Source organism: Emydura macquarii, unplaced genomic scaffold (assembly GCF_026122565.2).
Source record: "Emydura macquarii macquarii isolate MOO-44397 ecotype Brisbane River unplaced genomic scaffold, CSIRO-AGI_Emac_v2 contig_2897, whole genome shotgun sequence".
In the NCBI taxonomy this organism is placed as follows: Eukaryota; Metazoa; Chordata; order Testudines; family Chelidae; genus Emydura; species Emydura macquarii.
This window is the reverse complement of record NW_027133034.1, coordinates 24,042,909-24,068,824: the sequence shown is the minus strand read 5'-3', so window position 1 is coordinate 24,068,824 and position 25,916 is coordinate 24,042,909. Positions and strand designations below refer to the sequence as shown.

The 25,916-nt window shown below is 42.3% G+C and overlaps 2 protein-coding genes and 1 long non-coding RNA gene across 7 annotated transcripts in view; 2 read left to right on the top strand and 1 right to left on the bottom strand.

Moving 5' to 3' along the window:
- Positions 1-10,737, top strand: part of DMXL1 (Dmx like 1) — a 139,505-nt gene extending 128,768 nt beyond the window's left edge. For all 4 annotated transcript variants that reach the window (XM_067569033.1, XM_067569034.1, XM_067569035.1 and 1 more), the window contains 7 exons: positions 1,661-1,721; positions 2,331-2,458; positions 3,607-3,699; positions 4,169-4,260; positions 4,985-5,037; positions 9,395-9,612; positions 10,416-10,737. In XM_067569033.1, coding sequence (XP_067425134.1) covers positions 1,661-1,721; positions 2,331-2,458; positions 3,607-3,699; positions 4,169-4,260; positions 4,985-5,037; positions 9,395-9,612; positions 10,416-10,640 — 870 coding nt within the window. In that variant the 3' untranslated portion in view covers positions 10,641-10,737. The remainder of the gene's footprint in view (positions 1-1,660; positions 1,722-2,330; positions 2,459-3,606; positions 3,700-4,168; positions 4,261-4,984; positions 5,038-9,394; positions 9,613-10,415) is intronic.
- On the bottom strand, positions 8,823-23,545 carry LOC137167068 (uncharacterized). Its single transcript, XR_010923960.1, has 3 exons — positions 23,424-23,545; positions 10,433-10,551; positions 8,823-9,592 (listed from the first exon to the last, which is right to left on the bottom strand). It is a non-coding gene; the product is annotated as an uncharacterized lncRNA (long non-coding RNA).
- A 1,228-nt stretch (positions 23,546-24,773) lies between these two features.
- Positions 24,774-25,916, top strand: part of TNFAIP8 (TNF alpha induced protein 8) — a 95,567-nt gene continuing 94,424 nt past the window's right edge. The window contains exon 1 of one of the 2 annotated variants that reach the window (XR_010923870.1): positions 24,774-24,904. Coding sequence is in view for 1 of the 2 variants with exons in the window: in XM_067568841.1 (XP_067424942.1) it covers position 24,904 (1 nt within the window). In the remaining variant the exon portion in view is untranslated. The remainder of the gene's footprint in view (positions 24,905-25,916) is intronic. The other variant, XM_067568841.1, reaches the window with a different exon arrangement.

Below are 25,916 nucleotides of genomic sequence, written 5' to 3'. Positions count from 1 at the left end.
ATGGCAGAAGCTGGAATTTCCCATTCCTGAAAATTGCTGCATTCCCCTCATCCACTTCCTCAGAATGCTAATAAATTAATGTACTATACTGAATTTCAGATGCATTGACGAGGCAAAAAGTGTCTTAGTTCACATATAATTAAATGGCTTGACTATGCAAATGATGAAAGAAGAGTATATTCAGAGTGAAGTAGAAGACCTGAAGAAAAACTCTGCATCCAGGTTCAAATAGAAGTCCTCAGCTTAAATTTCTCTCATGAGCTGAATCAAAACACTGAACCTGAACATTCGAAAATGTGGATAAGTTTGGATATGGATCAAGATTTTTAACATCTCCCTTCAGAAGTGTTTTGATCCAGGATTTTGAGTTAGCTTGTTAGTGTCTGGATCTGGAGTTCAGACTAGATCCTGGGGTTTTGATTTTGGCCCTCTTTTTATTCCAGGCTAACCTTAGTCGGAAACAAGAAAGATACTTTACATGTGTGTGGGGAGGGATGCAGAGGTCACCTGAAAAATTACCAGATAACACACAAACTGGCAATGTTTTATCTTGTAAATGCCCATGCAGTCTAATTCTGTATCAATAAAGTCACAGTTCTCTACTTTTTAGTAAATGGTGCAATGTTATGCTGTGCCTGCAGAAAGCTTAGTTTAATAACCTCTTTCATGTTTACAAGAATGATAATGAGACCTGGAGTCTTTCACCTCCAACCTCACTGGCTGAAATCTGTCCCTTAGGTGTAACAATCAAATGTAATTTCCATTTGACTGTTTGATTCCAATGTATTTCAGAAAAGCCAATGCACCCAGTTAAAACATTCCCATATCCGCCATCACAAAGGGTAGCAGTTATGTCCTGCTAATAGATTAATGCTGAGCTCCAACAAACATTCACCTCCACCATGTGACATGCTCCCTATGCACCAAGATTGTGTGTGTTCAGAGGGGCAATCTTGCGTATCCTTTTTCAGGACCCCGTTTTTAAATACAAAAAACCCTGGCAATCTGGTTCATTCCAAAGGCCAAAAATTTGCTCTTCAGAAGTATTTTATGAACCCCAGGAATAAATCATCTCTGGCAGAGAAGACAGCAGAGAGGTGTGTACTCTATCAGAGGCAGGGAAATAATCTGAACCTTTCCTTCATTTTTGTGGCAGAAAGTTTAGCAAGGGACTCCCAGGAGTCTGCAAGATCTTTCACCAGCACATCACTTGTCAGAGAGGCAAAGGACTGAAAAAGCATGGTAGTGTATTTAGGAGCACCAGTCAATGGATTTATGCCCCTAAATCCTCTTTTTTACATGTTTCTGCCTTTGTCTTGCTTACCTTACATTATTTAGGAATATTCCAATAAACTTAATGGAATCAGAAAGGAATTGGCAAGAAAAAAATAAGAATGCAGTCAAAGGAGTGTTTATATTTAGATCCTTAAATCTATGAAGCAAAAAGCTTACATATACATGGGATTATAAAAATTCTTTTAATATTAAAATCTGCATTAATGTTGGGAGATTGACTTTCACACATATTTCTAAAAGTGGTATATACCCTTTGTTTTCAATAAAATTTAAAAAGGGAAACTAATCATCTCCCATCATTAATTTAATCTAATAGATGTTTAGTTAGTTGTATAGTAACTCTTTTATCTTTTACATTGAACAGTTGATCAAGAAGACTATTAATAATGTCAGAAGAATGGCTTCCCATCCATCTCTACCTTATTGTAAGTTTATTGTCTTAACAGACACTGTGGTTTTATGATACTTACATAACTATCCTTGTTTCCCAATATGTATTATTAATTTATAACAGCAACAGTATATTAAGCATTTTAAAAAGCACATATACCATGTGCATCTTCTATATAATGAAACCATCCCTATTTTTAAAAAGTTGGGGAAGGACAGGCCTTCAAAAGCTATTTTACTTAGACCAAATTGGGAATTGTTCTTCCTGTAGTATGCAGTAAAACAAAAAAGGGGTCACATTAGTGTTATTGAGTAAATGTTGTGTGTGACTGTTAAATTCCACTGCAAAGAAGCCTCCTCATTACGTCCGAACATTGGATTTAAATTAGAGTTGAAAATTGAGGGTTTTAAGCCCCTTTGGGGCAGGGAACTCTTTCCCTATATTCTAGGGATAGTGCAGACAGACTGGGGCCCTAGTCTGGTTGGGATCTCTTGGCATTACTGTAGTACTGCAAAAAATCCATAGAAAAGCTTAACTTTACTTTATTTGTCAGAATCTTTTTTCTTAGCTGGAGCTTGGATTTTGTATTCAAGTAGCAGAGCATATGTGGAAAGGGGTATTAAAATATATTGTTCTACTGCAGACCTGACGGGTGCTCAAGATGGTAGTGTGAGAATGTTTGAGTGGGGCCATTCGCAACAAATTACATGTTTCCGCTCTGGTGGCAACTCAAGGATAACACGAATGAGATTCAATCACCAAGGAAATAAGGTATTATACAGAAATCCTCTCTACCCACTTCCTGGCTTACTTTTTGAAAAACAGTATAAGCAGCTCTTCTTTATTGGTTCACTGTGTCAATAAATAACACTAGATTCAAACATAATGCATTAAAATCTTGGACTCCTTTGGCAGCATGACTCTCAAAAAGCCTTGCTTTTCTGCAATTGACTTTTCAAACACACACAAAGAAAAGGCCAACGGCATATCTGCTTGAAGGATGAGCCAGAACAAATACCCTGAGAAACCCACCTTTGTAACCACAGAATTAGAACACTTTGGGGAGAATAGTGTCTGTTTAGTTTTACAAGTTTAATTTTCAAACAAAAATTATACATGCCAAGGTATATCAGGATACAGGTACATAGGACTTGAGTATATCTGATAAACTTCTAAAAAGCAGTAGTGTAGACACTGTTATTCCAGCACTGTTCTGAGGATTGCTCGTTCAGTAAGTCTTTTTAAATCTAAGGGCAGCGAAAGAAAACTTGTAAGAGACTAAAGTTATGTATGTATACACTGCCCCACATTGCAGACTCCTGGGGTGTGACTAGCGGTGTACACCAAAATGCTGCGCTGAAACTCCCCCGTTTGGTTTTGCAGGCAAAAACTAAAAGGCACCTAGTTGGCATTAAAATATTTTCTTTGAAGGAGGACTACGTTAATGCAAACTAGGAACCTTTCACTTTGCACCTGCAGAGTCCACATGGGGAGTTACAGTGCAGCATTTTGGTGCGCACTGCTATTCACAGCCCCATAGTCCAAATTGCAGGCAGTGTAGACAGCCTTGATATCTATTAACAGAATTCATCAATTCAAAAATGTCCTTTTTCTGCTTTAGCTGCTCTTTTTTCCATAGCAATGAGACATATAGCAGAAATATCATGTCAGGTGCTTGAAAATGCTGTAGGACAAGTTAGTTGGCATGTTGCCTCGAGGGAGTGTTGGATTGGGTATTGTTCTGGCACAGTTGCTTTCCAAAGTTAAATTAGGTACACAATACGAATATGGGAAGATAAAGTTGCTACTGAGTATCTATTGGACTGAAGGGGTGGCATTTTAAATACGCCTAACAAAATATCCGTCCGCGTGTATTATATTGTGTATTAAAAATATACATATACATTTTCTTTCTTCAGTTCGGGATTGTTGATGCTGATGGATATATATGTTTGTATCAGACAAATTGGAAGTGTTGCCCACTTTCTGGAAGCACACCCAAACCATATCTGGTAAGCTAAAAAGTAAACTTGTGATGTATAAATTTTGCTTCATGCTATGTGGTCTCCTGGCAGCACCAAAAAAGTTAAGAATCCACTAAGATTTTTTTTCAGCTAAACTTGTTCATTTCTATTTGGTTTAAGTTTGGCAGATAGGTTCTCAATTCCTATCTGTATTTCTTAATAGGGAAAACTAGGTGCAAAATTGGATCTAAAATGATTTGACTGTCTTTGATTGCAAAGCAAATACAATTGGAGGTGTCAGACACTTTTGCTTTATAATTTCCACTCAATTTTGTCAGAATGCAAGATTATTGGTAGACTAAGTGTAGAGTTAGTCTGAACTCTGAATTCCTTCACTTTCCGTTGATTGAAGTACAATTTTTAATGTACTTTTTATCTTTTAAATAACCTTTTATGCTAATACAAAAGCTTGCTTTGTTACATACCTACTTCCTAACTGTGTACTGTCATTTTCCAGACGTGGCAGTGTCATAACAAAACAGCCAATGATTTTGTTTTCATCAGTTCCTCCTCTTTGATAGCCACAGCTGGACAGGCTACTGATAACAGGTAAAAACTTGATTCAAAATCATATTGGGAGGCTAAGTTAATGAAATAATACTCTGTTTTTAATGCTTCTTGCTAATGTAGTTTGCAAGCTGAGCAGTTAAGATTGTCGCCTACCAACTTGTGATATGGTGGTATCAAAGAGAACAGAAGCCCTTTCATCTCTCTTTAAAAATGGAAGCACTTACTAAAACATTTATATAGATTTGAGAGATTGTCCATTGTTGGACTAGCTCAAAACTTGACCTTAAATTTTTTTTTAAACATGAACCTGATAGATAAATCCAGCATGGGCATGTAATTGACTCCAATCACAAGAGAAATTAAACTAATGTGAATCTTGTGCAAGAACACAGATGAGTGGGTTGACTGTACAATGTGAATATGCTCATATTATATGTCTATAGTTTAATAAAAATCTCTAATTGGTGGTTAATTAGTCACATTTTTAGGACTGGAATAAGGCTTTGGAAAGATGGTAGCTGAGTTCTTTATAATAGAAAATGTTAAACAAATGCAAGTGATGTTGAATGAGCGAGTAATATGGCGTTTGTCAAACTGAACTTTCATTTTAATTCTACTAATGTATTAGAGCAGTGTTGTGTGAAATGTTCACATACTAGCTGCAATATTTCAAATCTATAAAATAAGGACCTTTTCTCTTCAACCTGTGTCAGTAGTTAAGTCAGTTAAATTAAAAAGTTCAACGTATCTTTTTCTTCTACAGAAATATATGTTTGTGGGATACCTTAGTTGCACCTGCAAGTAGTTTAGTGCATGGTAAGTAAAACCACAATAACAAATGTCATACTGCAAATTAATACAATTGCATTATAAGTAATTCTGGAGTTTCCTTATAAGATTTTTAAATTGTTCCTTTTTTTACTTAATTTTGATGGTCCATATGGATAATAGTTGTGGCTGTCTTAATAGTAGCAAAATACGTTCATAAAGAGTCTTTCTCCATAGTGTCTAAGTAAATTATTGTGAACGGTACTTCAAAAAATAAAAATATACTGGGGCAGGTACTCAGCTAGTATGACTTCAGTGAAGTACGATCATTTATTTGAGCTATGTCAGTTTACATGACCTAAGGATTTGTCCCTTTGTGTGGCAAGCTCTCCTAATGCCTTGACAGTAGAAGGTATCAGTATACAGTTCCCTTGTTTTTCTTCACGATGGATTCAGCAACTCCCTGCTTACTGTGTGTGCAATATCAAGATGATCGCTACTGTTAGTGCACAATGAACACTGTGCATTATGCCACACTTAGCAGGAACCACATGGCTTTTGACATCATCCTAAACTAACCCAAACATATCACAAATATCTCCACATCTGTTAGAAAACTACCTTCTTTGAGTAACCAATTTTTTGTTGTCCCTCTAGTAAGTGTTTAAGACAAGTTTAAATGCTTTCAATTTAAATCACTGGGAGTTTCCTTAATAAGAGATGAAAAACCTGCTACTGAGGATGACAGTACCAACACTCTGAGTACATGGACCTTGAGAATAGATCAATTCTTTAGGTCTTCTCTACACATGAAAACTACATCTTCACACATGTTCTAACATGCACCCTGTCCACCACAACTTAGTACTTAGCATAGACAAAAGCCACCAACTGATATATGAAACATGACAATCTGTCTGTGCAGAGAGTTTTATAGTATTAGTTAACATATTCTGAAATAATGTAATTTCCCAATATAGAGACGCCCCGAGAGCCAGCACAGTGGTCTCCAACTATGTATTTTGGTAAACTTTTCAAGTGCAATGTTACTCTGAATAGTGATACTTCAGAAGTTGCTTTGCTGATCTTACAAGTACAAATTGTTAAGGAGTACCAAAGAATAACACAAACGTGGGTACAAAATCAGAAACTTGTTTTGTGCCTCAGCCTGTCAAGGAAGACAAAAGGTAATAAGAAGAGGTTCTTTTAATACATTGGGAATAATAGAAAGATGAATGAAAGTGTGGGTTCTTTACTTAACTGGGAAAGAGAACTAATAACTGATTGCCTCTAGAAGACTGTAGCGTTTAATGCCTGTTTGCTTCAGTCTTCGCTAAAAAAGTTAATGGTGACTTGATGCTCAGCACAATTAATGTTAACAAGAAGGGGGAAGCAACACGAGTCAAAATAGGAAAAAAACAGGTTAAAGAATATTTAGATAACTTAAAAGAATGTCATCAGGCCCTGCTGACTTGCATTCATCCTAGGAACTAGCTGAAGCAATCTTGAAACAGTTAGCATTTACGGAACTCACAGAGGACAGGTAAGATTCCAGAGGACTGGAAAAGGGAAAGTATCGTGCCTATCTTTAAAAGGGGAACAAAGAGGACACAGAGAATTATAGACCAGTCAGCCTAACTGTAATCCCTGGAACAAACTATTAAACTGTAAACACCTATAGGATAATAGTTAAGGAATAGCCACCATGGAATTGTCATGAACAATTCAACCTAATTTCCTTCTTTGACAGAGTTTCTGGATTACTGAATAGGGAGAATAAAGATGTTATATTTTGATTTTAGAAAGGCTTTTGACAGTCCCATATGGCACTCTTGTAAACAGACTAGGGATATGTGCTCTAGGTGAAATTACTATAAAGTGGATGCACAACTGATTGAAAGAAAGAGTAGTTACCAATGATTTGCTGTAAAACTGGGAGAGCAAATCTAGAGGGGTCCCAAATGGGTCAATCCTGACTCTGGTACTAGTCAATATGTTCATTAATGATTTGGATAATGGAGTGGAGAGTGTGCTTACAAAAGTTTCTGATGACACACAACTGGGAGGGGTTGCAGTCACTTTGGAGGGCAACATTACAATTCAAAACAATCTTGACAAAATTGGAGAATTTGAGCTAAAATCCACATGTTGAAATTCAATAAACACAAGTGCAAGTACTTCACTTAGGAAAGAAAAATCAAATGCATAGCTACAAAATGGGGAATAACTGGCAAGGCTGTAGTTCTGCTGAAAATGACCACAACTTGTTATAGTAGATCACAAATTAAATACAAGTCAACAATGTGGTGCAGTTGCAAAAAAGGCTAATATCATGCCAGGGTGTATTAAGAGGAGAGCCATACGTAAGACACAGGAGATAATTGTCCCACTTCACTCAGCATTGGTGAGGAATTAGCTGGAGTATTTAGTCCAGTTCTGGTCACCACACTTCAGAAAAGATGGACAAATTGGAAAGAGTCCAGAAGAGAGCAACAAAATTGACCAGTAGTATAGAAAACCCTGTTGGATAAGGAAATGTTAATCAAACTGAGCATTTTTAGTCTTGAGGAAAGAAGACAGGGGGGCTAGTAAATGTCCAGATAGGTTAAGGGCTGCTATAAAGAGGATGGTGTTCAATTGTTTTCCATGTCCACTGAAAGTAGGACAAGTAGTAATGGGCTTAATCTGAAGCCAGAGAGGTTTAGGCTAGAAATTAGGAAAAACTTTCTAACAATAAGGGTAGTTACACTCTGGAATAGGCTTCTAAGGGAAGTTGTGGAATCCCAGTTTGGACTTTTTAAAGAACAGTTTGGACAAACACCTGTCAGGAATGGTCTAGTTTTACTGAGTCCAATCGTAGTGCATGGACTTTATGACCTCTCGAGGTCGTTTCTAGCTCTACACTTCTATGATTTTAAATATGGCTTGTCTAACTAGCAGCCCTGCAACTTCAACCTAGCATGAGGCCAGGATTTTGAATAATGGGTATCTGGTGCCAATGCTGCTTCACTAGTCTCACTGTGATGTTCCTTACTGAATTATGTAAAGCAGCAACATGAGGTTCTGTCCATACCTTCACAAGCTATGTCATGTCCTGTTGCAAGCTTCAGCAGCTGACACATTTTTCGGCATAGAAATCCTCCGGTCATCGGTACCACAGAGGAGGTTCTCATACTCTCCTGTTCAATGAATAATGCTTGTCAGTTACCCACAGTCCAATACACAATAGACCATCACTTAAAGAAAGATTAGTTACTTCCTTTGTACAGTAACTGGAGTTGTTCGAGGTGCGTGTTCCCCATTTATATTCCACTACCTGCACTCCTTCCCCTCCGCTTCTGATCCTTTAAACATGATTGATGATAGAAAAGGAACTGGAGAGGTGATTGGGTCCATGCCTCTCCTTTATGTCTTCAGTTTGGAGCATGAGGAGGTGGGCACAGGCATGGACCAAGGGACTCTGCTAGCAAAAATCTTCCAGTGTCCAGTGCACACAGCATATGCACACCCACAGTGGAATACATAGAGGGACCACACCATCTCAAAGAATTCCAATTAGTTACTGTGCCAGGTAAAGAACTTTTCATTTTTGGTAACTTATTTTCACTGGTCAGTTTCATGACTGCTATTCAGTAGTGGGCAGCAGCAAAACTGACAAGAATCATGTCTGTTTCTTTCATCAGCTGCTAGGGAACCTTAGGAGCTTACTGTATTTCAGAAACAGCTTATTTTGGTGTTTCTGAAATGAAATTGTTCAGAATCTCTTTTCTGCTGGAACTTTCAGAAAACTTGGTTTCAGTCCATCAAACAGACATTCTGAGTTTCGGCAAGCTCTGATTACTATCATCTTCCTTCTGCTACTGCAGTCCTGGTAAGGTTCAGGCACTTCTGTTTGCCCATTCTTGTTACAAAAGAACAAGAGGAACATTCAAGGAAATTGTGAAAGGCAGCAGATTTAAAAGTAAAGGAAATACTTTTAATACATTGCACAAGTAGTCAGTAGAACTCATTGTCACAAGATATCCAGACCGAGTTTAGCAGGATTGAAAAGAAGATTAGACATTTATATGGATAACATCCAGAATTACACTAGCAAAGATTAAAAGGTTTTTGGGGAGAGAGAAATCCTTCTGCTTCAGAACATAAGACAACCTATAACTAGAAAGGTTAAGGAAGAAACTTTCCCTTGGGCAGGTTATTAACTGTGTATTGTAGAGTTTCTTATGCCTTCCTCAGAAGTATGTGGAACTGTTACTAACATAACATTGTTATGCTGGATCAGATCGTTAGTCCATCTAATTCAGTAGCCTGTGTTCCTGTTGCTACTATGTTAAACCATTAGCATTGAAGAGGAGGCTAAAGCTCATGTAGTATGTTCTTTAACATCCTTTGTTTTGTATTTTAGCCTTTAGCTGTCATGATAGTGGGGCAACTGTGCTAACATATGCTCCAAAACATCAGCTTTTAATATCAGGAGGCAGAAAAGGCTTCACTTGTATACTTGATCTTCGCCAAAAACAACAACGACAGCTATTCCAGAGTCACGATTCTCCAGTTAAAGCAATTGCTGTGGATTCTGCAGAAGAATACTTTGTTACAGGATCTGCAGAAGGCAACATAAAGGTAACTTTAATTTAGTGGGGCAAGGCATTGTATAATTCTTTTATACTAGGTATTTGCATACATTCAAATCCCTCTTAAAAGTACTCAACCTGAATCTGGCATTGGCAGGGAAATGGATCATCTAGCATAGGGATCCCCAAACTATAGCCAATGGGCCATATATGGCCCGCTGACACATTTGGACCAGCCCACTCATCCCTCCTGGCCTGCTTGGCTGCTTCCCCCCTCCTGGCCCTGCCCCGTCACTCCGCCCCTCTCCCACATGGGCCCAGCACGCAACTCCCAGCCCCAAGCAGTGCTGTGCAACAGCCACTCCCTCCTCCCCGCTCCCACGTGGGCCCAGCGGTCCACCCCTGCTGCAAGCAGCACTGTGCGGTGGCTGCTCCCCCCACTCCACCCCGCCCCTTCCCCTTTCTCAGGTGACATGGGCCCAGCTGCTCTGGCCCACCATAAGAGCAAGACTGAGTGGTGGGGCCCTCACAGGTGAAAGTTTGGGGACCCCTGATCTAGCAGGTCTTAACTTCTAAAATTCTGTGATCAGCCTTAATTTTTGCTTTTCCTGACTGCAGTGTTTAATTGTGCAACCTTGATGTTACCTTAATGGCATTTTTATACTTAAATATTTGTATTAAAATATTAGTGATTGAAAATGAAGACAAAGTATGAATATGCTGTTACTGTCAGAAAGATGAAAAAAATCTGATCAAGCTTGGTTGTCTGAGTTTTCATTAATGATTTTCAGTGAGTTGAGAGCATAAATATTACTGATTTTTCAAGATTAATAATGTTCTAATAATTTTCAGGTATGGAGTTTGTCTACCTTTAATCTTCTTCATACTTTCCTCAATGAGCATGCTCGACAGTCAATCTTCAGAAACATTGGGACAGGGGTCATGCAAATTGAGATGGGACCAGCAAATCACATGTTCTCCTGTGGAGCTGATGGAACAGTAAAAATGAGAATCTTGCCTGATCAATTTAGCCCATTAAATGATGTGTTGAAAAATGATGTGAAATTTATGCTCTGATATGTTAACACTGTGTATAACTTTTCTGAAAATATTTTCATGGAAATGCCAACAAATGTAATGTACAATGATAATTTTACAATTGGTGCCACAAAGATTTTTGCTTTCCTGCATTCATATTTATTTCCTGAAGCTTAAGTCCGTGATGCCTTAAAGATTAACAAGGTCCTTTAGATTTTGATTATATTGCCTAATGTAGGAATCATAGATGACTCTGTAAAATATATATTTATAATATATATATATATATATATATATATATATATACACACACACACTCACTCACATACAATATGTTGCTGAAGTGTTCTAGTTATTTTTTTTTCCTTTTGTGGTAACCTCTACCCCATTCATCAGAGCATGGGCTCTTCTCACACGAACGCCTGGCCTTTTCTGAAGCCAGGTATAGATGGAAACCTTAAATCACGTTACCTCTTTACTCTGGTAACCACAACTGTCTCCCTCCGGATCTTACTCTTAAGCAGCCATGAATAAGTGTTTGCACCTCTATCTAGAAAATAAGCAAACCTCTGCCTCAGAAGCAGGTGCTTATGCCACAGCAAGGACTGGCCACGAGACGTTGATAAAATGAACCACCATCACCTTCCCATTTGTGGAATCCAGGCTTATTACCTCTGCAACTCACCTGAGCCCTTTTTCTCTCACCTAGGGAATAAGAAACTGAAGGGTATTCCATAACTTGGGTTTTCTATGCTATAACTTGAAACACTGTCAACAGAATGGCAGTTTTACCTTTAAAAAAGCCTATATTTTTAACCCTGAACTGTCCCTTTTCAAAATATGCAAATATGTGGATATCTTCCTAATAAAACTGTATAAAGATTACAGGTGTGAAGCTTTAATCTTGATTAGGCAAACTACAGATAGGTATTGTATAGGATAAGGAATTAGAATTTATCTTTAGATAAAGGGTATTTATTTAAGTATATGTAAAGAGAGGAAGCAACTGAAATATTTTACATTTTTTCCAGTGAGACTTTTGTATTTAGCCCAAAGATGCTGAATTTATTTCCAGCACTTGTGTGTTTATCTTTCTAAGCACATTTTAAAAAAGCAAATAAAAAAATGCAAGAGCAAAGTACTATGAGCTTAGTTGTATAAAATATACTGTAGATTTACAAATGATATAAAATCAAAGAAAAATGTACTGAAGGTGTTTGGGGCTTTTTTTTTTTTTTTTTTTTTGCCAAAATGTAAAGTTGCATAACTTAAATACTTGACCAAAATATTAAAAATGCACAAAGCCTTTAAATCTTTAACAAGCTAAAAACTGTTTCTGAAACTGTTTTGCATTACTTTTCCTGACCTATTTAAAAATGATGAAAGCTCGATTTATAAATAATTAGAATAGATATGAGGCTGATTAGTTCCTCAAACAAAAATGGTATACTGTTTGTTAAAAGATAGTTTTTGAAATACCGCAACAAGGCAAGAACAATATTTCATGTAAAATAAACTTGTCGGACTGAGGGGATAAACAAAGCATAGAAATGAAGGGCTTGTAAAATAAACTTTGTATTATTCTCAGGATACTTAAGAGTAGAATTGTTTTTAAAAAATTGTAAATTGTATTATAGTTTTAAATGTATGTTTAGCAAATTGCCATGGAAACACTAAGTAGAGGGTTTTTATGCACATAACCTGAACTTACAAACTGTGCAATAAGTGATTTTTTTTTTGCTATGGAGAAACTTGTGACAACATTTCAAAAAATTGCCACAGCTGTTTAATATAGTGAAATTTTAATTATTTTTCCTCAACATTTTGTTCATGAATTGAGACTAAAAAAGTTTAAAGTATAGTGACAGAACAGAAAAGTGGCTGATTTAAAATGGCACCACCTTACTCAACAGATCTGCATGTATTATTGTATCTGCTTAGTGGACAATACATTTGTTATACTTACTCCTGTTAGAACAGCAAATCCCACATAGCTGTCAGTGGCTCATGCATTAACAGAATTAATTAAAACCCTGATCTTGTAAATGCTTAGGCCTATGAATAACTTTACATATCCAATGAATTAACTGAGATTACTCAAATGTGCAGAATTAAGCACTTAAGTATTTGCACAATTAGGGCCTAAATTTCATTAGCAAACCAAAATAATGTAATTTAACTTTCAGATTCCTAGTTAAGTTTAGTTGCAAAGGTAGTTTGGAAAAAGTCATCCTTTCACTTGTAAATGCAGCAGATTTGATATGGAAGTCATTCAGACATTGAACTTTGCTGTCATTTAGTCATTTTTCTGAGCAGAACTGCACTTTTTTCCTTCAGTTTGCTTGGTAAACCTATGTGCTTATACGAGAAAAGCAATGTCTGGGAATAAATGAGTATTTTCAGTGAAGTTTATAATTATCGTAAGCTAATATTAAAATTAAATTATGTAAAAACATGATGTATTTACCACACATGCATAATCTTTAAAATAAAGGATCATGCAGACTCAGCCTTTTAGAATGCCAGTGTTACTGCTACTTTCATTTCTAAATCATACATTTCTTCTTATATGTTCCTTGATATTTGACAATATCAATAAGGAATTTTACAGATTTGTTTTTAATGTGGGGAAAACAATCAGTGAGTTATCTTTTGTTGTATTTGTCCCTTTTAAAAGGGACACTGTCAACTTAAAATCTAGTCAGTATGAAAAACTGAGTTAAAAGCAGGTTTCTGCTACTTCTGGCCTTTACACACACACCTAATCTTTATGCTTTTATAATCACTTCAATTTTTCTCTTGTTGCTGTGTAAGCAACCTAATCAACAGGGAAACTGACTCCAGTTAGTTTAATTATACACACAGCACTGTCAAATGTATAAATGAAACAAGTAGTCATGTTTCTGTAGTTAATATAGGTTGTTTTAACAAGTCAGTCAATTTAAGACAAATGTGTGAGCAGTTTTTTCACTTTGGATCATGAACGTAGGTTTTGAATTGCAATACTGAATGGGATCACAGCCTCATATTGCCAGCCAATCCAGTTGTCTGACAGTTTCATGATCCACAGTAATTTTTCCACTGCTGCCTCTCTAATTTAGTAGGAGGCCAAATCCTTTGGCTATTAATGGCTATTGACCATCTAGCCTAGGACTGAGATGGTCATATGACTCCTAAAAATAAATAAATAAATAAATAAAATTAGCAGCTACTTGAAGCTGCATACCTGTAGAACAAAAGATGCTCTTGGGAGGACATTTGTATTTATTAAACCATGTAACATGGGAATTATTTTCTTCTGCATTTTAGGAAGTTCAGCTGCCAATGATAGGAAATGAACATTTAACAGTATTAAGCAAATATTGGAGTGCCCTTGAGGGTTTGAAACCATTATGTACCACCTTCCTTTCATCTCCGTATGAAGGAAACCGCAAATTCTACAGTACCTGTCTCTCATCAAAAGAGTGTTCAAGGGGGCAGGGTCAAACCTGGATGTCTCCTCTGTGGTCAAAGAGTAGGGGACTTTGTACTTTATTTTTACTAGAAATAGCAGGCCATGTCTAAATCACATATTCAACACTGGAACAAATACATTTAAAAAAAAAAAAAAACCTTACATTATGTAGTTCTTCCTCCTCCTTTCTTCTTGCCCTAAAATCCACTTTTTTTTGTAATGATGCTGCTTTTCTTTCGTTCATTTTAACCTTTTTAAAAATTGTTTAGCTTTATTTAATACCCTCTTCTTATTCTTGTACATTGCCACCTTCTAGCCTTGTCACTCTTGGGCTATTGCTGCACTGATTTCTTTCTACCATCCATTCTCCTCCCCCAAAATCATGCCTTTCAACCTGTCACAATCCAAATGTAGAACATAAGATGATGCCCAAAATGTGGAACAAAATGATGCAGGAAACTTCAACTGATGTGAGATTAATTCTGTAGTGTAAATAACTTAATATAATCCGTTCAATTCTTTGAGATTAATAAAAGGGGACACCAAGTTTGTAGGCAATGTTGTTAACTACAACCATAAGTGCCTTCCCTCCAAAACACCATGTGAGATGTGAGTCTCTGTCCCTCACAACCCCCAAACCACTCAGTCTCCCCTCTTTTCCTATCTGTTTCTCATGTCAGTGATCACATTAAGAGTAAAGTGTACCACCCTCAAGGATGGTTTTGGAAGTGTTACAGGGTCAGGACTTTGTAGTGTTGCTGCCTCTCCTGCAGGCAACACTATGTGAGGAAACTGTCAGCAAGAATCAATTGTGATGATAGGCAGGGTAGTGGCTTCTGAGCCAGCTATTGAGGAAGTAGCTACCCATCTCTCATTCCAATTTGGACACTGCATCCTTCCTGTGCACTTTTCAAATGCACATGATGAGATATCCATAAAGCGAGGAGAAGGTGGGTCATTTGCCAATTATGGGCTTGAATTTTTATGCCTCCGTAAAGAATGAGAAGCAGTTTTCCAGTTAAAAATTAAATTCTCACATTTATCCAAGAAGCAAAGATGGTTACTACTTTGTGGTAGCTCTTGTTAGCTAACAGTCTTCTGACCCTCTGTCAGTAAAGAACTCTCTACAGAGAAAAATTGAAGCTGCAGTAGGTGTAGAGCAAAAAGACATTTTAAAGTGTTCAAAAACAAAATCTAGATAAAAGCTGGGTAGATAATTGATTTTTTAAGTTTGCTGGCAGTTCTAAAAATTTAAGAAAAAAATTGGTTACAAATAGTTTCAGTTCAAGTTAAACTTTTTTTTTTTTTGCGGGAGGATGAAAGGTGTCAAAGCATTTGAGCAAAATGTTTCACTCTGCTCTGCTGTAGATATCTTTAAGGGTAGGGTCCTCACTTACAATGGAAGAGATCTCCCTTTAGGAATAAGGTGCTCCACTTGTGGTTTTGGGTATTACCACCTCCCTGTTGCTCACTCTTTGTAAAAATGGATGTATGATGTATGTATGTATAAGGCTTGCAAATTTTAAAGTGTGGTTCTCTGAAAAAGTGAGTGTAAAAATTGTATTATGGCCTTAGTGACTTCTGTAACAAATATGCTCTTCACAAAAGCGTCTTTAATTGCCAACCCTACAAACCCAGCCTGAAATATGAAAAACTTTTTCCCTTTTCAGGCACAATCACTACGTACATAAGATTCTGCAGGCCAAATCTTGCCTTAAGTTAACTTAGAAAACTCAGACTTTCAGATCACTGGTTGACTGTGCAGGGCTGGCAGAAGTATCCATTTAATTAACTGAGCGGATTTGATATGGAAGTTCACTGAGATATTATAAACATAGATCCCCACCCCAAGCCACTTTCAAGAGTAGAATCACAGTGTCCTAGGGGGTGAAGGGGAGAAGAAATACAGGTGTGTGTCAAATAACAAGGAAAAGCAATGTAGTTGGATATTTTTAAGGGCTTGAGCAATAGAACCAGCTGAGGTTAAATATCCTTGACACCAGATAATTTCATAATCAATAGGGCCAAGGTTGCTCTCAGCCCTCTCCCTTTATCCGTCCTGGGCTCCATGAGAGTTAAGGGGAACACTATAAGGGGTAGGAGGGTTGGCTTCGCTCCCTGACATAGGAGCCCTAAACTTCCCCCTCTCCCCTTCAGCTCCTTGAAAGAATACCTCCTTTAACTCATTTGCCAATTCATTTTATCTGATCACCAAGAAATCCTTCTCTGACATATCTGCACTGGACATCACCCCATGCTTACATAATAAGTTGTAACATTACAGCCTAAGCCATTCCATATTTGCCCCGCCTGAGACCCCAAGCTGCTGTGGCAAAGATGAAAAATCCCCACCTTGCCTTGGTCAATCTGGGGGTAAGAGAGAGAAAGTCCTTCCCAGGCCCCAGAGAATGGAGCCACAAGCTTAAGGCCCACAGCGCATCATAGCAAAACCTGATATTTAACTGCTTCCAAGGCAGGGGAGGGAGGCTGCTCTGCCTGGTCAAGGTAAAAGAGGGCTGATGACTTAAATAGTCCCCATTCTCTTCTGGGGAGTGGAGGGGGGAGAAATGGGTCAGCATCCACCCCATTGACCTAGTCTGCACCTTCCACAAAGAGTCACTTGGGCTCTCTACCCCTTAAAGGGGCCAGACTGCAGCCTCCACCACTTAAGGTGTGATTGAGGTCAGTTTGGTCAAGTTTTGTGTAAGCATCATGGAAAAGGCATTTTTAAGAAGGGTTTTGCAGCTGTTTATGCAGAGCGCCTCCCAACAGTGAGGGGCAGTATGGAGGAAAGATGGAACATGCTTGTTGAAAATCTAGCATGTGGAGGTTGTAATCTTGTTGATGGTTTGAATAAAGCAAGGTGTCAGGAGTTGTGGCTTCTGCCTTATTCTAACAGGTTCATTTTGTGACAATTGATGTGATGGTCAATGTCTCAGACATCACTTCCACTTCTATAAAACTATATTACCTTGTTCATGGGGGAGTTAGATGTAAAACAGCTGGAGAACCATGACAAAGACACACTAGAGAAGCCCAGAATATATTGTCCCTCCTATTCTGCAAGTATGGATATCAAGAACTCCTTCTAAATTCTCTCACCCTTTCTTCCACGCTGATGATTATCTGCTAATGTAATATGCATCCTGCATAAAAATGGATTTAATTTTTCTACTTCATTCTGCTGTGAAATCCAACATGTCACACCAATGTTACCTCCTCATCACTGAACCAGTAGGGAGAAAGCATGAGGCACACACTCTGCACAATTTTGACATGAGATGGAGGAATGTAGGCATGGGATGGCAAACACAAGGACAAGTCTAAGGACCAGTAAGACCAGCCCCTGGAAGCTGGAGTTTGAAAAGGAGGTCGGGAACAAAGAAAAAAAAAAGACTTAAAAGGAAAAACACAAACTAGAGTATACTACATTCAAAGCAGCTTCCAAGGCTCTGCCCCACCAGAGGCACCAAGGTAAGAGGTTTCCCTGACCAACCATCAAACCCAAGCCATGGTGGTGAAAGCAACATATCCTGATCACTAGTCACTTTACTGTGGCTGACAGCGGTTAATAAAATGCTACGATTGCTTATGAAGTCATCTCGGTATGTGCAGAATCAGGCTTCTGGGGGACAATCCCAGTGAGCCATCTCTCTGGGTTTCCCAGGATTCCTACTGCTTAGGAGAAATTCTAAATTCCACCAGTACAAATCTGAAATTCAGATGGGGCTCCTGGAACTGTGGACTGGCAAGCTTGCCTGGCTTGCCCTGATCTGTGGAAGCAGAGCCACACACATCTAGTTCCCATATGCTGAGCCAACCAGGAGGCTGGGAAGTTCCCTTTTCTGGGGTTCTAGCCCAGTGAAGGTAAAATTAGACACACCGGCTCTTTCTGCCCTCCTTTCCCCCCCCCCGCAGACAGAATAAGGGGAATAGTGGTTTTATTTTTAAATCAGTGCAGCTGGTACTGGGGTACATTTTGGGGAAAACCCTGGCCAGAAAGAATTCTAGCCACCAGGACAACCAGTTGGGTAAAATGGGGTGATGTGGTGACTCTGCAGACTAGTCCCCAGACCACCAGGTCAATCCAGTTCTCCCACAGTGGGAGCAGCCTCCAAAGGGGACCCCAGCCCCAACTCCTTGTTGGCCACCAGGTCAACCCTGGACCCCAGAGAGTTGGGGGGAAAGGATATGGCCAGACTCATTTCTTGTGAGGGTTGCCTGGTGGCCGAGTCTTCCCATGAGGACCATCCTCGGCATCTACCCTGGGGAGCCTGAGAAGGGAAGCACACTCCACCATGAAGCAAGGTTACCTTTCAAATCCTGCTGTAGGAGGACCAGGCAACCCCCTGTTGCAGAGGTGTTAGGAAAAGAGGCAAAGTCTTGTGCCAAGAGCTGACTTTCAATAGTTCACATTGAGATAGCTGCTTTGCTACTCATGAAACCCTAACCCAGAATCAAGTCATCTATGATTGATTTAGAATCAGGTTCCCTAAAAACATGCGGTGTGCTGTAGAAGTGGCTCCCTTCTGTCCAACAAGAATGGTTCTCTGCATTGTGCAGAGGGGCTGGCTGGCTATCTGGGGCCAACTGAGGCTTCACGTTGCTGCTCTGTTATATTTGGGAACGGGGAGGGGCTTCTGATTTAGAAGTGTTCAATCATAATCCCACAGATGGTAGCTTTGCCCCATTGGCTCCTGAGCCAAGCACATACACCAAATGACTGAACCTGCGGCTCCTCTTGTACTGAGTCAGATTACTATTGCAACAACATGTCATCAGTATGATAAAACTACCTGTCTCACAACAAACTAAACCCAGCTCATGTTCTCTATTAGTGGATGAACAATCCACTGACTGGTGACTTCTGCTTTGCAATGAGAGGAAAAGCCTCTATTGAAGGATCAAAAAGTGACATCGTTATAAAAGCTTGACTGTCCATCAGCCAGTTATTCCTGAGGAACTATTTTTTGACATCTGCTTAAAACCCAAAAAGTCAGAAGGAGCGTGAGACCTCATTTTCATAGGCTGTATTCATACTGAAAATCAAGATCAAGCGAGCTTTTGTCCTTCTGCTCTATGGAATGTTTCTATCCTCGAGCTTGCCTTCGGACACCTGTGCTACAGTTTGATGTGTACTGCCCAATCAAACTCCGCACCTGACACTGGTCATGGAGTGGGTCACACCTTGCCTGTACTGGATGCATGGAGCCAGAAGTGAGAGCCCCTCAGAGCTCGCCCCCACCTCACTGCCTAAGTGAGAAAACAATAAAAAGCAGGGGTATTTCATCAGCGGACCAGAGGCCTCCCACTTATTGTACACCTGTCATGTCTCTGCCCAGTGCCAGACAAGAGTCAAGCCCAATAATGGTCTTTTTTCCCCACTGATTCAGTCATACTGTTTCCTTGCCAGTGGTATTGCTAGATAGTGGGTTTCTTGTTCATCCATTTGTAAGCATGACTAATTAGATGACAAAACATTTGGCTATTATTTATAAATGTCTGCTAGTTTCTTAGGGTACTGACCATCAAGGTGTCCCATCCTACCATGTTTGTCCATCCATGTGACACTACTGATTTGTTTTAATTATCACAAGAGTCCCTAAAAAAAGGAAGGAGTGGCTAGACTGGAGAAGAGACAGTAGGAAAAAAGGAGTTGGCCTGAGGGAAAGGACCGCCATGGAACAGGTATCAAGACCTCCTAAAAATAGCAGTACAAAGCATTCACTGATCTATTTCAAGGGCTCGTGACTCCTGGCTCAGTCCTCTAATTCAGATTCAGTTAGTGCCTTGTTCACCAGTTTTTATTTCTGGCATTCCTCTCAAGACTAATATATCTGTGGAGTCCTCCTCGGCAACAGTTCAAAGCAAGCCACCACTGAGTCAGACTGAAAGACTTGACTCACCCTGTCAGATAGGCAAGTATTCAACCCCAAACACAGCAGCTCAAGAGAGGGCTGAAGTCTCTGGAACTTAAAATAGGTCGGCAAAAATCTTTCATCTGAGAAGCCAAGAGAAACTAGCCCCTTGTGCTTTCGTCAAAGATCCTGACTAAAAGTCAGCCATGGCTGAGAAGAATGACTGGTGAAAGAAACCATCTTCAATAAAGCCTGTGTCTTGCTAGATTAAGTTTTAAACTTGAATTTTAGATGCATGTCTTCACTTTTATTTGCTTGTAACTCTTGCTTACTGTCTTTCTTTTACTTAGCATCACTTAACCTATGGCCTATTGCTAATAAATATGTTTTATTTTACATTAAACCAACTCCGTGCTGCATTTAAAGGGACAGCTCTATTCACCCCCAGTTAATTTAATAAGCTGTGACGTGGTTTTGCCTTTTACAGGAGCAACAAACCTTATTAATTTTCTGAATTGTCCAGCAGTGGGCTGGACACTTCAGGACACACAGTTTTGGAGAAGTTCAGGACTGGGAGTGCATTGGCGTCATCTTGTTAGAAGTGGGTCTTCTGTACACCACTGCAGAACAGGGATTCTGAGCTAGGCTTTTCCCTGTTCATTTGCCATTACTGAAGAGAATGTTGGTTAGTTTATTTTCCTCTCTTGACTAACGTGCTTAAATTCAGTGGGTCACCACATCTCATTAGAGGTCACAGTCAGATGGGATGCAGGGATGGCAGCACCAACCACATGGGAGTGCTTTAGCCCCAAAGGAGACCTGATCGACCAAGCTTGGAGAACAATGGCCAAGTGGAGGACGGAACACACAAGGCGCTGCCATGGACACAGGCAGCGGGGGATGAGGACTGGCTGGCAGAGGTGATAGTGAGCAGAGGTGGAGTCAGAAACCTGGACACTCTCCCCTGAACCCTTTCAGATGCATGCCAGCCACCCACTTTCCCTCCTGGCTTTTATCCTCCTTGTGCATATCCCCTTCATCCCTGGCATTGTCAAACCCAGGGAAAGGGATGGGCCCTGGAACATGAAAGCAGCCCTGTCACCAAAGCCAGCCATATGGGATGGGCCCGCTCACCTCCCCTCAGAATCCAAAGCCAACCCGACCATCCAGCCCAACTGCAACATTCAGATTTCCCCCTACCAGGAGGTAACAAGACAGTAGATGAAACAGTAGGATGCAGTGCAGGCCACAATAATCCTCTGCAAATGGGACAAGCTACCCAAAGTGAGTTCTTTGGGGCATTGGGTCTGACCTAAGGGAGACAAAGATGGTGGGGAGCCCAGGGCCCCCCTTCCCTAGGACAGTAAGGATGACACCCAGATGAACCCCAGTCCTGCAAAACCCCCAGCTGACCTCCAACTGAGTGCAGCGATGGGGTCGGGCACAGCACAGGGCTGCATCCCAGCACTACTGACGCATCCCAAGGGGATTCTCAGACAGCCGTAGCCCCCAGTAGAAGCCGAAACTGCAAATGAGTTTGAAGTGTCAATGATCAATGTGTCCTGCAATTCATGTTAATTCTCATAGCTATCTGTGTTCTTCATTGTTGCATGAGCCAAGTGATCAACCGCTAGAAACGGTCACAAGACTTTTCATTTTTGGCATCACCTTTTCCCCTGTGCAACCAAATCCATACTGGTGTGGGCGGGTTCATTGTCCTCACTGGTCAGGTCCCAGCCTGCTGTCCCAAAGAGGAACTTCAGGGATCGGCTTCAGAAGATGGGTCAGGGCCCCTCTTTCTCTTGCCACCTCTGCCTGTCCCCTGAGACATCCTGGCCAGCCAGATTGCCCTGCTCAGTTCCCTTCTCTTTGAATATTACCGTCAAAAGATTGGGGTGGATTAAACCAACCAAGCAAGAGACAGAGCGTTGGCCTTGGGTTTGGTCCTGGCACTTGGCTCAGAGGGGCCAGCCAGACACACCATGTTCTGACCCAGCCCTTCCTCCCTGACTGATGTTCCAGGTGGAAGGGAGAGGCAGATGAGCAAGGTCCATTCGGCCCCACTGCAGAGAGGGAGGCAGGGTAGTCCCTCTCTGTCCCCAGCTTCCCACAGAGTAGGGACTGAAATAATCCATTGTTCTGACATCAGTGTCCAGCCTTCAACCCTGCACAGCAGTGAAGGGTACTTGTGGAGGGCTGGAGTTGTGGGATTCAGTCCATTGAAGCGCTGGTAAATCATCTACCTGCTCACCTCAGTAGATTCCCATCTACCGGAGAGCTTTCCTGCAGGTCCAGAATGTAGTTTTGGGAGGCTAAAGCCACTCTCGGAAAGGTATAGTCTGGGCCAGGTAAATCCTCTAACATGTCTTGATAAACTGAAGGAGGGGGAGCTTCCAGTCTTCTGAGGTGGAAGCCACTGCTCTGACTCAGATGAGCCCTCTATCAATTACCTATCTGCTGGAACTGATGTACAGGAGATGTCGGGATGCTGACACAGTGAGAAGGTACCAGATACTTAAGTGTGCATTGAAGAGGCTAGACCATCAGGGAGAAGCCACATGCTTCATTACACATGCTTCGTTACATATGCATGAGCCCCCATGCAGTGAAACGCAGTAGGGGAAAGCTGCACTCCAACAACCTGGGGGCACGAGGAGACAAAAGGGGCAAGGGCCATGGCAAAAAAACCCACTGTGCCATCTCTGAGGATCAAACTCAGGACCTTCAAATTCTGAAACTGACAGTGCTAAGGCAGCTCTGCTGGAAACCACTAGGTATTGCCATTACGAGGGACACTGGACCACTGACAGTACAGCATAGTTCAGCTACAGGGCAACACACAAGGGCAGCTTGTGCCATCGTTTTCCTGAATGCAGACACAACCCACTTGGCTTCCCTCTCCCCACTATGCTTGCTGCATGTAACCACCCCACCATCCCCGAGGAAGAGCAACAAACGGAAAGCCTTCCAGGACTAGGAATTGAACCAGGGCCACAGCAGTGAGAGCACCAAATGCTGACCACAAGACAACCAGGTAAAAGGGGCGAGAAACTCCCTGTCTGCACAATGCTGACACAAGCTGAAGGACTTTATAAGTGGGATGACAAGATGGGGACTGGCCACAGGACAGAGCAAAAGCCCATCGAGACCAAACCCTGGAGGTTGGAGTTTGAAAGAGGGCACAAAGGACAGGAAACAGAGTGGGGGGATATAGACGTGAAAGGGAAAAAACAAGAAACTAGAACATGCTGAATTAAAAACATGTCTGAAGATGAAAACAGCCAAGATCAGTCCAGGCAGAAGCACCAAAGCAAGATGTTTCCCTGACCATTAATAGAAGCTTGGCTGTGACAGCTCCAAAGACTCACCACTCAACCATCAGGGAAGAACCATGGGCTTTGCTAGGGCAGTTGCTCATGTGTGAGGCAAAAATCAGTAGGTGAAAGTCTGCACTTCAGCAACCATCGGATGGGGAACCTAAAGGGGAAAGGACCATGGCGAAAGACTCACCTTGCCTTATTTGAGGATGAAACTAAGTAGGCTCTGTCATAAGGCGCTAGAGGGTCACCGCGAGGGTCACTGGTACCTGAGAGCACAGTTAGTTCAGCTGCAGGACAAAACAAAGGGACAGCTTGTAACATCACCCTCCCATAGGGGGAAGTAGCAGTTACATTCCAAAATGTAAACTACAGCTGTAACGATACATACTGACTCTGCTGAGCACTACAACGACTTTGCAAGTGTACATGAGAGAGACTGTGGATCGTGAAGTACTGAATCTGTTGCTGTAAATATATTAGCTCTACTTGAGGCATGGAAGAGTTAAGAGGGCAGCTAGCTGAAAGAGCAGGGATGTTTCTGAGGAAGCCCTTCATTTCCATCTTGCTACCATCATGCTCATGCCTTTTACTCAAAAAAGAAGGGAAAATCATAGATTCTTGGACAAAGTTAATGCCTCCTACCCTTGCGGGACCTTACCTACGGGACCCTCTGCCTCATTTCCCAGTGTTCAGAGGTGTATGGTAGTGTCTCCTACATGCTCACCTCTGCTTCCAGGCCTTCCTGGCAGAGATCACAGCCTGGGGGACCCAGCTACTCAAGGGACATCTTGAAATGAATGCAAGAATGTGGGAGAGGAGAGAAAACCGCTTTGGCGGGGGGAGAGAAGAAGCAATGGTGAAAGCCATGGGGATGGCAGCACAGGAGCTGGCCCCAATGCATCCTCACTGAGCCTTTTGCCACTCCAGCCCTCCCCCCGCCAGCTGTGAGCTCTTAACCCCTGCAATGCCGTGGATGGACAGGGCATCCCAAGAGTGAGCCCAGAGCGCTGTGACAGTCAACACGGGGTCAGGAACACGAGTGCGTCCCTGTCTGCAGTGGGCCAAGGGCTGGCCTGGCCTGGCCTGGCTGGAATAGGATGACCAGACATCCCAATAGTATCAGGATCATCCGGGTATTAGGGGCTGTGTCTTATGTAAACAACTAACCTGCCCAATTTGTCACACCTGCTAACTGGTCACCCTAGGCTGGGCCGGCAGCTGCCCTGTACCTGGAGCTGGGTCCCCCTTCCGTCCACACGGGAGCGCTCCTACTGCCCCAGCCACCCGCCGGGCCGTCCCAGGCAGCATCCCCTCTGGCCCCTGCCGTGGGTGAGGGTTGGTCCCAGAGCTTCACGGGCCGCCCGCCCCCGCACACGGGGGTCCTGAGCCCCCACAGCCAGGCCCGCTCTGGGCAACTGCTGCCCGGAGAGACAGCCCCGCCCCCGCCCCGCCCGGCCGGACACGCCCCGCGCCCCTTTGCCCGCCCCCGGCCCCGCCCAGCCACCGCGGCGCGGGACCGGCCCGGGGCGTTTCGGGGAGTTTCCCCGCGGGTCCTGGCAGCTGCAGCCGAGCCGAGCCGGGACTCGCCGCACGCGCTGCCCAGGGACCTGCCGCCGCCGCCGTGGGGCTCGGTGCTGCCCTTCGCCTCCCGCTCCCCCCCGCACGCGCACAGTAAGTGGCGCTGCCGCGTGGTGGGGACCCCGCGCGCGGGACCCCCTGGACCGACTCGCCCGGGACCGAGTCCCGCCTGGCCTCGCAGCGGGGTCGGGCGAGGGGAGCGGGTTGCTCCGTTATCGGCCTCCAGTACAGCGCGGGGGCGGCGGGGCTCGGGGGCTGCCGCCAGGCTCCCTGCCTAGCCTAAGCGAGCCACCGAGTCCCTCTGCCCCTTCCTCCGCGCTGCGCAGGGGCTCGGAGCCCGGCCGGGCGGCTGCGGGACATGCTGCGAGCCGGTGACCGGCCGGGCAGCACTGGCTCCTGCCCGCAAAGATCCCCCATTGCCTGGGTGCAGCCCGACGCACGCCGCCGCTCTCCCGGGATTTAGCCTCGTCTGCCCTGCCTAGGTTGGCTCCTGTTCTGTTTGTCTAATGTGGTGAGGGGTCGGGGGGCAGTTTATAGGGGGCGAGTCTGTGCCCAATCCCCGCCCCTGGAACTGGAGCTGTTTTAACTTGGTATGTAGCTGATTACTTGCAAATAAGGAAAAGCAGTCAAGGCTTGCTCTTCTAGATCCTGCTTCAGCAACGTATACATCGTCGTGTGAGTCAGCCTGATCAGGCGGTGGGAAGATTAATCTTGTCGGGTTGGGGCCGTACAACCTGTGGCGGCTTCTCCTTTCTCAGGAAGGTCCTGGGGAACACTGTCCTCCTCTCTTTATTTGATCTTTCCATGGGGCAGACCGAGCCCTCTCCCCGTCATGCCTGTTATTGTACACTGAAATGACTGGCACTGGAACTGGCTCCGACTTTGTGTAATATCATGTTGAGAGGGAAGCTAAGGTCTGAGGGAGAAACCCCCTTAAAGACCAAATATTGTATTAACCAGCCAACTTGTTACAACTATTATGCACAGGATGTAAGAGCTAAACATTCATATATGTTCCCCATGTTTGAATATAAATGCGCTTTGATTGAAAACAGTTTTCAAACAAGCTGCCCCACTAACTGTTAGCAACAGGTGGCAGAATATG